Genomic DNA, 16,210 nt, shown 5'->3' on the forward strand with positions numbered 1-16,210 from the left:
CCACACGGCACGGGTGGTCAGAGCTGCTTTCCTGGGCACACCTCTGCTGGGCCCTTCGGGGGCTCCTTCCTGCAGCAGAGTGAGCAGGCCCAGAGGCACCTCTGGCATCAGCACGTGACCTCTCCTTGTCCACCTGTGGGTTCTAGATCTTTCCAGCGACCGCCTCTACTGGGTCGACTCGAAGCTCCACTCCATCTCCAGCATCGACCTCACTGGGGGGCACCGGAAGACAATTTTGGAGGACAAGAAGCGGCTGGCGCACCCCTTCTCCTTGGCCATCTTTGAGGTGGGGGCTGGGAGCACCTGGGTGCTCCTCTGGGGTTTGAGGGAATTCCCAGCCAAGTGCTGTCTACTGAGGCGTGAGTGCTCATACCAACAGGTCAGGTGACATTGTCTAGTTCAGTGGTTCTCAACCTTTGGGCCCTTTAAGTACAGTTCCTCATGTGGTGATCCCCAACCATAAAATTATTTTCGTTGCTACTTCATAACTGTAATGATGCTGCTGTTATGAATCGTCATGTAAATATCTGATTTGCAGGATGGTCTTAGGCGACCCCTGTGAAAGGGTCGTTCGACCGCCAAAGGGGTCACGACCCACAGGTTGAGAACCGCTGGTCTAGTTCATTCAAGCCGAGACTAACTCAGAAAACTGCCCTCCACTATGAAGAGGGCTGAGACCTCTCCAACCGCTGTTGCGGGTTATTGTCGCCAAAAGCATCCTCAAAGGCCTGAAGCAGCAGCTCTCACTCCGAGGCCATTTGCTGTCCAGAGCACGTGGGAATGCCCGGGGCTTGGGCGAGGGCTGCCGTGCGCCCAGCGGGGGAAGGCCGGGATGCTGCTAGACAGCCTGCAGGAGGAGCCGGCACGAAGGGCTGTTGGCCCCACATAGCACCCCGGTGGGGGGATTCTGCTCTGAAGAAATGGAGTTCTGTTGGTAGACCCTGATTCATAATAGCCAAGAGGGGAGAGCAGCGGGTGTCTGTCTGGGGTGAATGGATGAGCACCGTGTGGTCCCCCCATACGGGGGAATATCATTAAGCCTTAACAAAGGAGGGAATGGTGACAGCGGCCACAACATGGACGAACCTGGAGGACACTGTGCTGAGTGAAATAAGCCAGTCACAGAAGGACGAATATTGCCCGGTTCCACTCACAGGAGGTCCCTAACGAGTCAGATTCAGAGAGGCAGGAAGCAGATGGGGAGCCAGGGGCTGCGTGTTTACTGAATTAAGTGTTTAAAGAATTTCCGTGTGGGACGATGAGGAAGTCTGGGGATGGATAGTGGTGATGTCTGCACAACACAGTGACTGTATTCAATGCCATGGAACTGGACACAAAAAACGATTAAGATGGTATATTTCACGTCATGTGTATTTTACCGCAATTAACCTTTATTTTCAAAAGAAGAAATGATGCTGCCACCTAGAACTGCTTCTTCCCAGAAAACCTCCACGGTTCAGGGGCCGGGAAGACAGTGGTCCGCCCATCCCAGTGCCTAATGGGGTCTGTCATCTTCCTCACTGCCCTTGCAGGATAAAGTATTTTGGACGGATATCATCAACGAAGCCATTTACAGTGCCAACCGCCATACGGGGTCCGACATTAGTCTGATGGCAGAAAACCTGCTGTCCCCGGAGGACATTGTCCTTTCCCACCGCCTCACACAGCCGAAAGGTGAAGACGGGGCGCCCCCCTCTCCCGCTTCCCTGGTAGAGCTCTGGAGTTTTCTAGAATTTTCTGACCTCATTCTTGCCCTGACTCCCTGCCTTCTGCACCTCAGGGATAAACTGGTGTGAGACAACTTTCTACTCCTACGGCGGCTGCCAGTACCTGTGTCTCCCGGCCCCACAGATCAATTCCTACTCACCCAAGTTCACCTGTGCCTGCCCTGATGGCATGTTGCTGGCCGAGGACAGGAGGAGGTGCCGCCCAGGTAGGGGACGCCAGCCCGCCTGGCACAAGTTCTGCTTCTGCCACCCTCTCGGCTCAGCCTGAGCCTCTCTTTCCCCATCTGTCAAATGGGAGAGCGAAGCCCCAGGAGGCCGTTGTAAGGACTCCTTAGCTGGGGGAACCGCAGTCTGCCTTTCTTAAATATTGGGCGTACCGGCGCTGCGCTGGGCACTTAGACTCAGTTTACCTTTGATGTCTAGTCCACTCTCTCCCAGCTCTGTCGTGGGCTATGCCTATGTGCATGTAAGTTCCCTGCTTACTCTCCCCGAATCCTACCCCCACCTCCACCCCCTCCCCCGCCTTCCCTCTGAGATTCATCAGTCTGTTCCATGCTTCTGTCTCTGCATCTATTTTGTCCATCAGTTCATTTTGTTCATTAGATTCCACATAGGAGTGAGATCATGTGACACTTGACTTTCTCCGACTGGCTTATTTTGCTTAGCATAATACTCTCCAGGTCCAGGAGGGAACTGATTTTATTTATTTTATTTTTTAAATCACTTTATTTATTTTTTTAAAATCTTTATTGTTGAAAGTATTACATGTGTCACCTTTTTTCCACCATCGACCCCCGCCAGCCTGCCCCTGCCCCCGACTCCCCACCCAGGCCCTCACCACCCTTTTGTCTGTGCCCATGGGTTATGCATACAGTATATGCATACAGGTCTTTGGCTAATTAGGGGAGTTGGCTGCTGTTAGAGCCATGTCCCTTTTCAATGTCTTTTTATGTTGCTAAAACAATTGATGATTTCATTTCAAACACTAGTATTTTTCTGAAGTCTTTTGGTACGTCCACTCTTGCCTCCCTTAACAGTCCAGTGTTAGGAAGTTTACCCACCAGCTTCATATACTTGAATTTTCCCCAAAGTTCATACGTTGGTTATTTTGAGGAGGAGGAGATCTCTTTTATATTTAGGAATTTAAAAAAACACTGTGGACTTTCATATGTGATTCTGAGCTTTCGTTTAAAAGGAAACAAAACAAACTTGTTTCCTTTTGCTACTGCCACAAATATTTTTGTTCCTTCGTTTCAGTTCGGAACCCCGGTTCTTCCTACATTTCAGCTTGTCCTTTGAGTTCCTGTGAAAATATTTTGCTATTGTGTGGTTGGTTGTTTCATTTTATTTCTCTTTTTCTGCATATCTTGATTATTTTTTATCTTACATTTAAAATTTTTTAAACTTTCACAGAAAAATCGGGGCACATTTTGCTCACAGTGGCTCTCCAGTCCTTGACCAGATCTGTCCGTCCCGGCGGGTAGGAGGGAGGGGTAGAGGGGCCCCCGGCAGCATCAGAAATTCTTCCTCGAGTGCCAGCTCGTGCTCAGTGCTGTCGGCCCTGAGACGCAGGCCTCTGAGAAGGGCAGCTGGGCTCTGTCCCTCAGGAACTAGCTTGGAACTGACGATATTGTAGCCTTAGATACCAGGAGAGTAACCTTCCATTACTTCACGTGCGCTCGGCCGCACAGGCCAGCGTCACTGTGCCCGTGTGCTTCCTTGTCCACAACAAGCAGCGTGGAGGAGACTGCCGCCTTCCTCCCCATCTTCTTCTTTTCTTCTTTCTTCTTTCTGCAGAGTTGGGGTCATTCGTCTTGTTTTCATAGTATTGTCCTTCTTCATTATATTCATTGTTTTGCCCTTATATTCAGAAACTTCAAAAGAAAAAGACCTTCAGATTAGACTCAAGGCTTATGCAGGGCACACATCTCAAGGCCTCTCATGAGACTGCAGTCAAGCTCTCAGCCAGGGCTGCAGGCATGTGAAGGTTCGCCTGGGGCTGGCCTGTCTGCTTCTAAGATTGCTTACGCGGTAGCGGTTGCAGCAGGACTCAGTTTCATGCTGGTTACTTTCCCGCTGCAGGGCCTATCCACAGGGCTGCTCCCAGTGACATGGTGGGATGTATGGAATGTTATGATTCCCTTCGCCTCCCACCCCCAAAGTTCATATGTTCAAAGTATATTGTTGAGGCCTGGCCAGGGAGCTCAGTTGGTTAGAGCATCATCCGGATATGGCTAGTTTGCGGGTTTAAAACCCAAACATACAAGAATCAACCAATGAATGCCTAAATAAGTGGAACAACAAATATCTCTCTCAAAACAAAAAACAAAAAAAAAACTCCACAAACAAAGTTATAGAAAGTGTATTGTTGAAATAGAATCTGCCCTTTTCAATTCTCATCCTCAGAGAAAGCCTCGATTTGGAGCTCGTGTCCATAGCACTGCAATCCCCTCTCTGAAAGCAGACATTGGTTGCTTGTATTTTCACTGCTTTTGTTTTCAGTTGTTTCTCTGTGGCCGCTGGGCTCACAGGCACGCGTTGCTGTGAGCAGCAGAGCTTTCAGAGTGCTCCTCGGCCACGGGGCACTCAGGAAATGCTTAATCTTTCAAACACAGAACCTGTAGTGACCACCCGGGGACCCAACATGACTCGCTCCACTGTGACCACTCCTGAGCTCACCACCGCCAAGATGGTGACGAAGGCCCCCCCGCAAGGTAAAGGCCGGGACCACCCTCGGCCCCGGCTCATCCAGATGAGCCTCTAGATGGGCTCGTTCAGAGGCCAGAGCATCTCGAGGAAGAGCCAGAGAGTGGAGTTAGTTTGGGCTCCTTTGCTGACTCTCTGACATAGCCTGTGTATCTCTGAAGCCTCAGTTTCCCTACCTATAAACAAGGCTGGTAACAGTGCCCACCCACCTCCTGGTAATAGTGGGGATCACATGGGCGAGCTCATGTGAAGAGCCTGAGCTCATGGTGGCTGCTGATCCCAGAGTCCGCCAGGCACACGGGCCCAGGAGTGTGAAGTGTTGTCCAGGCGCATTCACTGCCCTGTTTTCAGGTGTGTGCCCAGCAGGGCCAGGAGTAGGGGGAGGCAGGTAAGGTACTCTTCGAGGCAGCACCTGAGGGGCACCAAGAAACCCAGGACTCAATATTTTAAAAAATCAAATTGCCCAGCTATAGTCTGTGGGGCCAACCACCTGTTGTAAATGAAGTTTGATTGGAGCCAGGGTCCTAGGAAGGCAGGATCATTCAAGGGTAGCGTCAGACCCATCTGGATATTTTGTTCATCATAGGGTATTGGAATTAATTTTGATTTTTAAAAATAACTCATTGCCCAGCCGGTGTGGCTCAGTGGTTGAGTGTTGACCTGTGAACCAGGAGATCATGGTTCAATTCCGGGTCAGGGCACATGCCTGGGTTTTGGGCTCGATCCCTAGTAGGGGGCCTGCAGGAGGCAGCCAATCGATTATCCTCTCTCATCATTGATGTTTCTCTCTCTCCCTCTCCCTTCCTCTTTCTGAAATCAATGAAAATATATATTTTTAAAATAGCATTGCCCTAGCCGGCAGTGCTCAGTGGTTAGAGCATCAGCCCACACACCAAAGGGTTCACACACCAAAGGGTCCCAGGTTCAATTCCCGGTCAAGGGCAAATACCTGGGTTTCGGGTTCCAGCCTTTACCCTGCCTCCCTTCCACTCTCTCTAAAAAGCAATGGAAAAAATATCGTCGGGTGAGGACAAACAAGAAATAATAATATTAAAATACTGCTGAATTACTGAATTGGGGCTGGGGGAGCTTTAATTTTTGTGCTTGCGGCCAGTGACTCCTCACCCTAGCCTGGCCTAAGAGGAGGTCAGAACTGTGCTCTCAGTGAATTGATCAGAGACCCACCAGTTGTGTCTTTGTCCACCAGAGGGCGCCCCGCCTGGCTTTTGAGCAACCGGAAATGGAGCTCCTGGACTTTCCTGGCCAGAAAAAAAGTCACATCAGCACGTTTCAGACATATCTCCCCCCTCAGAGTAGTTGAAGCCTTTGTTCAACCATAAAGGAGATAAAACAGGAACTGCTGTGCTTATGGGATGCCTGGAGCCCTTCTCACTTGGGGTGGGAAGAGGGGGGCGCTGTTTGAAAAGCCCTCTCACGGACAGGCCCATCCAGGGCTCTGGAATTTGGCAAAGGATCCTTTGTAAGGGAAAAACTTCTCAAAAACGCTGCTGCTGCCCTAGATTATTGTTGCTTCAAAGCTTCTTACATACGTGCAAATGCAGTACTGGGTATAAACTTCGCATACACATGTCCAACAGCCGGTAGAATTCAAACCCAGATGGATTTGAACACAGTGGTAACCACAGCTCACCGGCATACTGTGGTCCCGGATGTGGCTTCTTTAATCTTCCCAGCCCTTTTTTCTCTTTAGAGACCTCTACAATTTTTAAAAAGGTATATTTTTATTGATTTCAAAGAGAAAAGGAGAAGGAGAGAGAAATAGAAACATCAACCATGAGAATCACTGATTGGCTGCCTCCCGCATGCTCCCCCACTGGGGACTGAGCCCACAACCAGGCATGTGCCCTGACCAGGACCTCCTGGTTCATAGGTCGATGCTCAACCACTGAGCCACTCCGGCTGGGCATACAGACCTTCCATTTTCATTTGCATGGAGCCCTTTGTTGTCTGGCTCAGGTGCATTTGCATGTGAGTGGTTATATAATGAGGTGTCTTCCCCGCCCCGATATATTTTATTAGCTGGGGACAGTTGACACAGGACTATGGGGTTTGGTGCCATCCAACCCAGGCTGTGGAATTGGTGAACTCGTGCAGCAAAGGCTCATTACCACCAAATGCAGAGCCAGGTTGAACATTTCACCGGGGACCATTGGGAATATAACCGCAGGCCCTGCCTCGCAGCCCGCCGGTCCCTTCCCCGGTGCCTCTCAACGCTGGGCTAGCGGACCTTTGATATTCATACCACACTGAGTCCCACAACTCCAATTGCTAACAAATAAGGCCCAGGCACAAGCTGCCCTTGAAACCTGGGAAGTTCTCCAAGTTCCTCGAAACCGTTACGGACAACGGGAGGCGGCAGGTGCTCCCTTTGGGTGTCACTCCTCCACACCGGCTGGTTCCCAGGCCCCGCCTGAGGGTCTGAGCCTCACTCTCCCCTTTCCGCCTGCAGCCTCGGAGGACATTCCCATCAAAGAGGACAAGACGGAGAGGCCCCGGGGCGTGGGCTGGCTCTACATTGTCCTCCCCATCGGTAAGCCCACCACCGGCCCCCCCTCGGTTCCCTGGCCTCCCTTTTCTCTCAGGAATGGGGTGTCCCCGCCATGTGTCCTGTCATCACTGCACTCCCCTTCCTAGCTTCATTCATTAACAAATCTAGTTGAGCGCCTACTGTGTACCGTGCCCGCTTCTGGGGACACAGCTGTAAAAGAAATAAACACCTCGCCCCGTGAGCGCCGACAGCGACGTTCAGATGGGGAGATGAGCCCGAGGTCCCCGGGGCGCAATGATGGGCGCTGACACCAGGGAAGGCGAGAGCAGTTCTCTTGCAGGGGCGAGTGTGCAGAGCGCAGGGCCCCTTCCTCAGCCTGTCAATCAGAGCTCGGTGAGCGTCACCCCTTCTTCCTTTTGAGGCGTCCCTTCAGCATGCAGCCTGCCCACAGACACTTCCATTTTGGTGCCAACAGTCGTCCAACTGTGGGTTGACAGACATGGCAAGTGGGACCCTCACCCCCTGGTGGCCCCGAGTGTGTGCCTGCCCTGCGTCTTCCCAGCAGAGCTCACGTCTCTCCCACCCGCTGGGCCCTGGCTAGGCTGTTTCACAAACTGGGCTGTGCAAGCCCTTGGCTGTGCCCTGGGTCTAAAAAAGTAGCAGCCCCCTGTGTGGGCAAATCCAGAAGAAACCCGAAGAATCCACCCCAGTTGAGCATTTCTGGGGTCAGGCGGTCGCAGAGGTCTTCCAGTGAGAGGTTGGTTATGCTCGCCAATCGCATTTTTACAATGGGCAGTATTTCTTTAAATCAGAACAAAACCGTTCACAAATAAAAAGGCTGGGGTTTGAAGGAGCGTCACCGGCCACTTGGGGCAGCAGGGGGGCCCGGGCAGGGGTGACGCCAGGCCGCCTCTCCACAGTGCTGCTCACCCTCCTGTGCTTCGGGGCCTTCCTCCTCTGGAAGAACTGGCGGCTGAAGAGCATCAACAGCATCAACTTTGACAACCCCGTGTACCAGAAGACCACGGAGGACGAGGTGCACATCTGCCACAGCCAGGACGGCTACACCTACCCCTCGGTGAGCGCCCCAAAGCCATCCGCACGGTGGGGAACAGGAAGGGGGTAAGGAGAGACCCTAAGTCATGGCAGTGAGCAGAGGGCAGCCACGGGCGCTGGGAGAGAGGGGAGGCACGTTCAGAAGAGGTGGTTTGGGCGGGCCTCCCTAAGCAGGAAGTGCATGGTGTGCAGCGGGCGCAGCATGTGCAAAGGCCCTGAGGCTGGACCGAGCCTGGTGTGTCTGAGCCCTACGGCCACACCGCGGAGAGAGCGGGAACGAGGGAGGAGACAAGGGCAATGAGGGGGCCTGGCGGATGGAGCAGGACCTGTGGCCCATGGGGAGGCCTCGGGCTTTGCTCAAAGTGAGGAAGGAGCTATGGAGGGCTCTGGGAAGAAGAGGGACATGGCCTGACTTGGGGGCTCACCAGCACCCCCTGGTGGTGGCTGCTGCGGCAGGACAGGCTGGGGAAGGGTGAGGGCAGAATCTGACTCGGGTGCTCACAGGCGCCCTCTGGCTGCCGTGGGGGAAACAGACTGGGGTAGAGGTCAGTGGCCAGGAGGCCGGGGCGGAAGTGATTGTGCTGGTCCAGGCCGGTGATGAGGAGCAGGTGGCCTCTGGCCGTGTTTACTGGATGTTGGACTGATTATTTCCGGCGTTTATCGTTTTGTTGACAGAGACAGATGGTCAGGATGGAGGATGACATGGCATAAGCCGCTGCCTCCAGTCCTGCCTCTCCCAGAACCTGCTGCTGGTCAAGGGCAGGAAGAACACTTTCTCCCCAAACCCTTGACCTTTCCAAAACCCTTCTTCAGACCTCCGGCACCCGCCCGTTCCGTTCAGAGAAAGAAGCGGCCAAAGCCCTGCTGGCAGCTGCCCCCGACGCTGGCAGCCACGGGCCTGTCTGCCAGAGCTTTGTTTTATATATTTATTCGTCTGGGAGGCAGGCGACAGAGCACACGGAATGGGTTTGGGTTGAAATATTTTTCTTGACCTTTTCTCCTCGATTGGCTCCTCACCTGAGGAACGAACGGACAGAGGGACACCAAGCAAGAGAAAGCAAGCGGCTTTGAATCGAGAGCAGGTGATGCCCACAGGGTCCCAGGCAGCTGCCAAGCCTTAACCTCAGGAGTAAATGTGTTTACCTCTGCCTCGCCAGCCTCGGTGGACGCCAGAGTCGGCTTCTGCTCTGCCTCCCCCGTCCCCCCACCCCCATCAGGATGAAATCCGTTTCCTACGCCGAGTCTGTGCCCTCTCCTTCAGCCGGAAAGGGACTCTGGCGCTGGCGTGGACATGGCGGAATCCAGCACACCGGGGCGGCCAACGGAGCCCATTCATTCAACAAAACCACAACAGTCCCCCAGGGAAAGCCTGAGCACCCTTTGCCCTTAATATTTATCGAGTGCCCGCGATCCCCGGGCACCTTGTGTGTGAGGATAAGTGCCCTCCGACCTCTAGCAGTGTCCTTCAGCCCAGCCGTGCCCCCGCCCCAGCCCCTCCACGTGCCCGTGCACTTTTCCCATTCAGGTTTGTACATCTGTAAAGACTACAATTCCTTATTTTGCACTGTTTTCTGGTCCGACGAGGATGGGCTCCCAGGTCGGAGAGGACCCGGGAGCGGGGAGGGGATGCGGTGCCGTCTTGTGGCCTTTCTCCCAGCGCTTCAAAGCCGAGAGGTGATCAACTGGCCAATGTTCCCACCTCTATGCACCTGTCCCTGAGCCATTCCCCTCCCCGACAGGACAGTAGTCACGGATGGGTGTTCCAGCCCTGAGACGGGGGGAGGGGGTCATCATATGGGGCTTATGAAACAAGAGTGCTTTCTGAGATGGTCACACACGTATTTACAACGGAAGAGACGGTGGGAGGGGCCGCCCTGGCTTCCCCGTCAGTTGTGCACTACAGACCCCAGCCCTGTGCCCAGCCGGCAGGAAACTGTGAACAGTGTTTCTCGCTCTGAAGCCTGTAAATAGAGCCCTGAACCTAGGAGCGGGGCATTTCATTTTGCACTTTGTACATTTGTTGGAGCATTTATCACTCACATATATGAAAACAGACCTATTTATTTTTGCAAACCCTGGGTGCTGCGTTGTTGGGTGACCCCTCAGGGACCTGCATGGGGGAGAGGCCTCGTCCTTCTGTACAGCTGACCCCGCAGCTCGGGTCTGTGCTCTTCAGGGGACCCGTGTCCATGATGCCGCATGGGCTGCTCTGGGGGTGGGTTTTGACTAAAAACCACTGTATAGAATGTTTTTATAGTCTGAGTGTCTTACTTTGATTAAATGTCTTAAATGAACCATTTGGCTAAACCTGATGCACGTTGTCTTCTGTTCCCTCACTTCCTGCCTCTGCTGGCGGGCTGGGCTCCGCAGGGGAAGGGTCTGTGAGGGAGCCTGGCCCTGAGCTCAGGGTGGCTCAGGCTCTGGCGGTGTTGTGCTCAGCCGGGGGGCAGCCTTGCTGGGTGCTCCCCTGCGTTGGGGTTTTGCTAAATCTCCTGCTTGTTCATTCATTCAACAAACATTTATTGGGCACCTACTGTGTGACCAGGCCCTGTTCTAGGCATGTAGAGTAAAAGACAATAAAAGTGACTAAGAGTCTGGCCCTCACGGACGTGACTTTTTAATTTTTAAATATGTTTTTTTTTCCTTCTTTTTTTTTTTTGGAGGGGGCACCCGGATATGAACCGGGGACCTCTTTAAATATGTTTTTTATTGATTTCAGAGGGAGGGATAGAAACATCAATGATGAGAGAGAATCACGATCGGCTGCCTCCTGCATGCCTCCTACTGGGGATCGAACCCGCAACCCAGGCATGTGCCCTGACCAGGAGTCGAACCTGGTTCATGGGTCGATGCCCCACCACCGAGCCACACCGGCCGAGCAAGGACGTGACATTTTAGAAGGGGAAACATAGAATTACTATATTTTAGAAGCATGTTAAACAGGGCAATGGGACAGACAAATACCCGGCAGAGGATTTGGGCTGAATAACTGGCCACGTGAGGATCTGTGGGGAGTCGCTGGGGCTGAGACACGGGCTCCATCGAACACAGCATTTCTGCAGGGCATGTCCCTGCAAACCTTTGGGCCCTCGGGGTGGTTGGTGTGAGGTCCTCTGAAAGGATAAAACAAAAGCTAAGAATGTGACTACATTTACCACCGAGACAGAAAAAAAGTTTGGTGAGTCTACAGAGAACTATTTGGCGAGAGCTTTGGGCGTCTGCTGTGCACACTGCAGTCCATCTCAGTACCCACACCTCCACTCCCGTGCACCCCGGCTTCACGTGCGCCTGGGCCTGTGGCCATTTCAGCATGCCCTGGAGCATGCCCTTGGCCATGGCAGTCAAACCACAAATAGTCCCCGAGTATCAATTGGCTACAGTCAGAGTCCACAGCAGATCCTTGGACAGAAAGAATTCAATATAGAGACTTAAGTATAAAAACAAAGGGGGCAGGCCATGCGGTGCCACCTCACACCCATTAGAATGACTATCATAAAAAACAAAATAAGTGTTGGTGAAGGTGTGGAGAAATCAGAGCCCTTATGCACTGTAGGTGGGACTGTAAAATGGTGCAGGCGCTATGGAAATAGTATGGTGGTTCCTTGGAAAATTAAAAATAGAATTACTGCCCTAACCAGTTTGGTGGATAGAGCATCAGCCCAGAGACTGAAGGGTCCCAGGTTTGATTCAGGTCAAGGGCACATATCTTGGTTGCAGGCTCGGTCCTGGGTTTCTGGTTGGGGCTCGTGTGGGAGTCACCCAATGGCTGTGTCTCTCTCACATCAATGTTTCTCGCTCTGTGTCTCTCCCCCTCCCCTCCACTCTCTCTAAACATCAGTGGAGCCCAGCCCATGTTGCTCAGTGGTTGGGTGTCAGCCTATGAACCAGGTCACGGTTGGATTCCTGGTCAGGTTACATGCCCAGGTTTTGGGCTCAATTCCTAGGGTGGGCGGGGGAGTGCAGGAAGCAGCTGATCAATGATTATCATCACTGATGTTTCTATCTCTCCCTTCTTCTCTGAAATCAATAAAAAATATATTTTAAAAATAAAGAACAATGAAAAAAATATCCTCAGATATATATATACGTATATATATATATATACATAATCCTTGGGTGAGGATTAATAACAACAAAAAGAATTACCATGTGATCCAGCAATTCTACTTCTAAGTATATAGATTCCCAAAGAGTTAAAAGCTGTACACCAACGTCCATAGCAGCGTTATTCACAATAGCCAAGAGGTGGACACAACCCATGTCTATCGATAAATTCATGGATAAAGAAAATGTGCTGTATTCATACAATGGAATAATATTCAGTCTTAAAAAGAACATTCAGACACGTTACAACATGAACCTTGCTCAGTGAAGTGTCAGTCACAAAAGAAAAGACATTGCAGTTCTAGAAGGTTCCTAGAGGAGCCAGATTCAGAGACAGAAAGTAGATGGTGGGTGCCAGCTGCCGAGGGTAAGGGTGGGGAGTGCTCGACGGGGACAGAGGTTCTGTTTGGGAAGCTGAGGACGTTCTGGAGATGGATGGTCAGTGTGAAGGCACCTAATCCCACTGAACTATACACTTAAAAGTGGTAGGGGAGCCCTAGCAGGTTTGGCTCAGTGGATAGAGCATCAGCCTGTGGACTAAGGGCCCCAGGTTTGATTCCAGTCAAGAGCGTATGCCCAGGTTGCGGGCTCGATCCCCGGCAGGAAGCAGCCGATCAATGATTCTCTCTCAGCACTGATGTTTCTATCCCTTTTCCTCTCCCTTTCTGAAATCAATAAAAATATATTTTAAAAGGATAGGCAGGAGGCAGCGGATCGATGTTTCTGACTCTCAATCCCTCTCCCTTTCTCTCTGTGGAAAATCAATAAAATATATTTTTAAAAAAAGAAAAATGGTTAAGGTGATCAATTTTATGTGTATTGGACTGCAATTAAAGATAACTAGTGACGTCCTGGCCAGTGTGCCTCAGTTGATGGGCATCGTCCCGTGCACTGAAGGGTTGCCAGTTCGGTTCAATTCCCAGTGAGGGCGCATGCCTGGGTTTCAGCCTGATCCTTGGTAGGGGCTGTGCAGGAGGCAACCGACTGATGTTCCGTTCTTGCATCAGTGTTTCTCTCTCTCCCCCTCTTCCTTCTTCTCTAAAAATCAATACAAATATTTTTTAAAATAGTGATAATTATTTTTTTAAAAGGGCAACTAGAAATATGCCACCGCAGAGGGAAGGCGTGGCAGGAACGGACCGCGAGGCAGGGGCACGGGGTGGGGAAGAGCCCAGCTGGGTCAGGCCGCCTAGGTGGAGGGATGACCTTGGGCCCATCAGTTTCCCCAATAAAACCGGGGCCACGGCTAACCCACCCCCGTTCTGTGATCTGTGGTTGGAGGTGAAGGCCGGGAGCCGCGGGGACTGCTATCGTTTCTGTCCACAGGGTGGCACTTCCTTCCTTCCTTCCGCGCTTTGTCTTGGGAAGGTTCCAAATGCCTCTGGGGGTGAAAGCTGAACTGGCCAAACAGGAAGCTTCAGGGGCCTGCACTCGGCGGTCAATAATTGGGTGATTGACGGAGCCCATGCTCAGCCATGTGGCAAAGGGGACAATGAACTCGAATGGCCTGCACAGGGGAGTCGGCCAAGCGATGGCCGGAGGACAAGTACCTGGGAGAGGCAGCGGGAGCGAGGTTTCTGGTATCTGGCCTGGCGGCTCCGTTGAAGGAGGGGTCACTATTACCCATCGGGCACCCCGCTGGGCACGGACTACGGAGCTGACTGGGGTTAGAGCTTTGTGACATACAAGGGTGCACGTGTCTGCAGGATGAACTCATCCGCTCCCTGCGGTGACCGGCACCCACTTTACAGATGGGGAAGGGGTGGCTCGGGGTCCCTGGACCGACTCCCCTGGCCTTTCCCCCACCAGCCTGGGACGGTCACCATAGGGGTGACCCCCTTTCTGACTGCAGCCCTCTGGGATGTCACCAGGTACAGCTCAGCCCCCTTGGCTGTCTGGCCAGCCCCCTGGCCTATGGGCTCGGCCCGCACCCAACGTGCTGGTCCTGGAAGGGCAGGGGCGGCAGTCTGGAGTTTGGGGGCTGCCTCCCAATACGGGTGCGGGCTCGACAGCTCTGGTAGGTCGGGGTGGGTCGCAGAGGAAGCTGCTCCCCGAAGCCCGATGTTCTACACGCCCTCTGATGCTGCCGCCCCCAGCCCTGGCATCCCAAACCACAGCTGCCTGTGGTGAGTCAGGCTGGAGCCTGCGGGGCTGGGCCCAGGTCCTCTGGAGGAAGGGGGAGAAGGGGACGGGGGAGAGCTGCCCCCCAGTGCCCTGCCCGGGAGCGGGGTGGGGGAAAGCAGCGCCCTCTCCCCCTGAGATGAGGAGGGAATGAGGCTGAGGCGGGGTGAGCTTGTACAGGTCCTGTCACCCACCCTGGGCCTGGTGTCTCCCCTCCAGGCCGTTCAGCTCCGGTTTCATGCAGCTTCCTGGCCTCAGCCCAGGGGCTTCCTCCTCCCCGAGCCCCGCCCTCCCAGCCCAGCTGTTCCCACTCAGCCTGGCCTCCTCTCCCACGCTGCCTGGGATGGAGGAGGGGGCCTGGGAGTTCAGTGAGACCAGCACCCTGGACTCCGAAATCCTCCCATCTCACCGACTGCAGGCCCAGCGTGATCACGCCTGTGCCCTCGGGTCCGCTCGGCCCTGGCCGCTTTGTGGTGGGCACCAGCCTTCGCACTTGCTGTCCCCTCTGCCGGGATCGCTGGCTCCGCCCTTCTGTCCCCTGGGGGCTCAGGTCTGGGCTCTCAGGACACCTCCTCCCTGGGCCTCCTACAAAGCCCTCGCCCCCCCCCCCCCCACATTCCAACAGCATTTATCAATAACTGAAATGACCTCGGGGTTAAATTCCAGGTCTGGATCCAGTTCAAACCCCAGCTCTGCCAACATCAGCTGCCAACCCTTACCTGTGAGGAACCGTGGGGCCAGCACACAGCACCTGCTCAACCATGATGCCACGGCCTCCACTGGAGCGCGGCTTCCTGAGCGGGGTGCAGGTCACGGATGTGAGCCCACATTTCTAAGTCAGTCGAGGGCCACTGGGGGTGCTGGGACCACCGTGCGGGCGGATCAGTGTGGGCCACACACGGAGGGTCCCAGGGAATCCAAACAACGCTGTCCTGCTGGCTGCCCCCCAGCCGCTGCCGGAGGTGCGGGAGAGGGGTTCGGCCTCAGCACCACCACCTGCCAGCCAGGGGACCGGGCGTGTGCCTATCTGACCAGCAGCCACTGGTCCTGAACAGCTTCACGTACCCGAGCCCAGGCCGCTCCCGTCACCCTTAGGGCTTGACCCAGTGCAGGTGCTCGTCCAGTTCTCACTGGTCTCTGTCTACCCGTGCGACCTGGACACGGCACAGACCCTCAGAGGCCCCTTCTCGTCTGAAAAGTGAAGTGACCCTGGGCCCGCTGTCCTGGCCGGGGCCCTAACTGGCCCGGACCGTGCCGTCTCCCCGTCTGTACCGTGAACCTTCCTCAGGGCTCAGGATGGCCGGGCCCACGCTGGGGGTGGGGTGTGCGCAGGATTAGGAACGGGCGGGGTGTGGGGCTGACCCTCAGCTCTGTAGTCTGGTGACCTGGTTCCCCACTCCCTGGTCCTGGGGACATGAATCTTCCTCCTTCCTCCACAGGCTGGGCCCAGCGCGCAGCGGCCTCTGGCCAGCCTCCAGGATTCAGAAAAGAGCTGCCCGTGGAGAGGCTCCAAGAGTGGGCGGGGGTGGGAGCAGGGGTGCAGGCTGGAGGCTGTGGGCCTGAGCCTATCCTGCTGGCTGTCCCGGGCATCTGGCCAGATCCCGGCAGTGAGTCAGGGCCGAGGCATGTTGGAGGGCCAGGGCCTCTCCCGGCCCCTGTGAGCTCAGCACCTCCCTGAACCCATCCGCCCACAGGGCCCGGCCAGGCCACGCTCCCACACACACTTGCTCACTCCTTTGGGTCAGTCCCTGGAGACGGGGGTTTAGGGGAGGACAGACATGGCCCCTTCCTCCTCTTGGGGGAACCGAGCTGCAGGCAGGCACCGGCCTCCGCGGCCCCTCTGGGAACCCCACACCTTTCTCTCAGGCGCTCTAGGCTCAGGGGGAAATACGCTCTTCTCCTTCCCTGGACTCTCAGCTGGGCTGGGGGCGCTCCTGGCACCTTCCCCGACAAAGGTGAGCAGGTGGGAGGCCAGCTGTGCTAGCAG

At 54.3% G+C, this 16,210-nt stretch overlaps 2 protein-coding genes across 2 annotated transcripts in view; one reads left to right on the plus strand and one right to left on the minus strand.

Annotated features, from left to right (window-relative positions):
* LDLR (low density lipoprotein receptor) overlaps positions 1–9,804 on the plus strand; it is a 45,336-nt gene extending 35,532 nt beyond the window's left edge. Inside the window, exons 11-17 of the mRNA XM_015565338.1 lie at positions 147–286; positions 1,533–1,674; positions 1,781–1,933; positions 4,343–4,441; positions 6,904–6,984; positions 7,863–8,020; positions 8,674–9,804. Coding sequence (XP_015420824.1) covers positions 147–286; positions 1,533–1,674; positions 1,781–1,933; positions 4,343–4,441; positions 6,904–6,984; positions 7,863–8,020; positions 8,674–8,709 — 809 coding nt within the window. The 3' untranslated portion in view covers positions 8,710–9,804. The remainder of the gene's footprint in view (positions 1–146; positions 287–1,532; positions 1,675–1,780; positions 1,934–4,342; positions 4,442–6,903; positions 6,985–7,862; positions 8,021–8,673) is intronic.
* SPC24 (SPC24, NDC80 kinetochore complex component) overlaps positions 1,703–16,210 on the minus strand; it is a 21,461-nt gene continuing 6,953 nt past the window's right edge. The window contains exon 5 of the mRNA XM_015565337.1: positions 1,703–1,715. The gene's annotated coding sequence lies outside the window, so the exon portion shown is untranslated. The remainder of the gene's footprint in view (positions 1,716–16,210) is intronic.

Source organism: Myotis davidii, unplaced genomic scaffold, assembly GCF_000327345.1.
Source record: "Myotis davidii unplaced genomic scaffold, ASM32734v1 scaffold1439, whole genome shotgun sequence".
In the NCBI taxonomy this organism is placed as follows: domain Eukaryota; kingdom Metazoa; phylum Chordata; class Mammalia; order Chiroptera; family Vespertilionidae; genus Myotis; species Myotis davidii.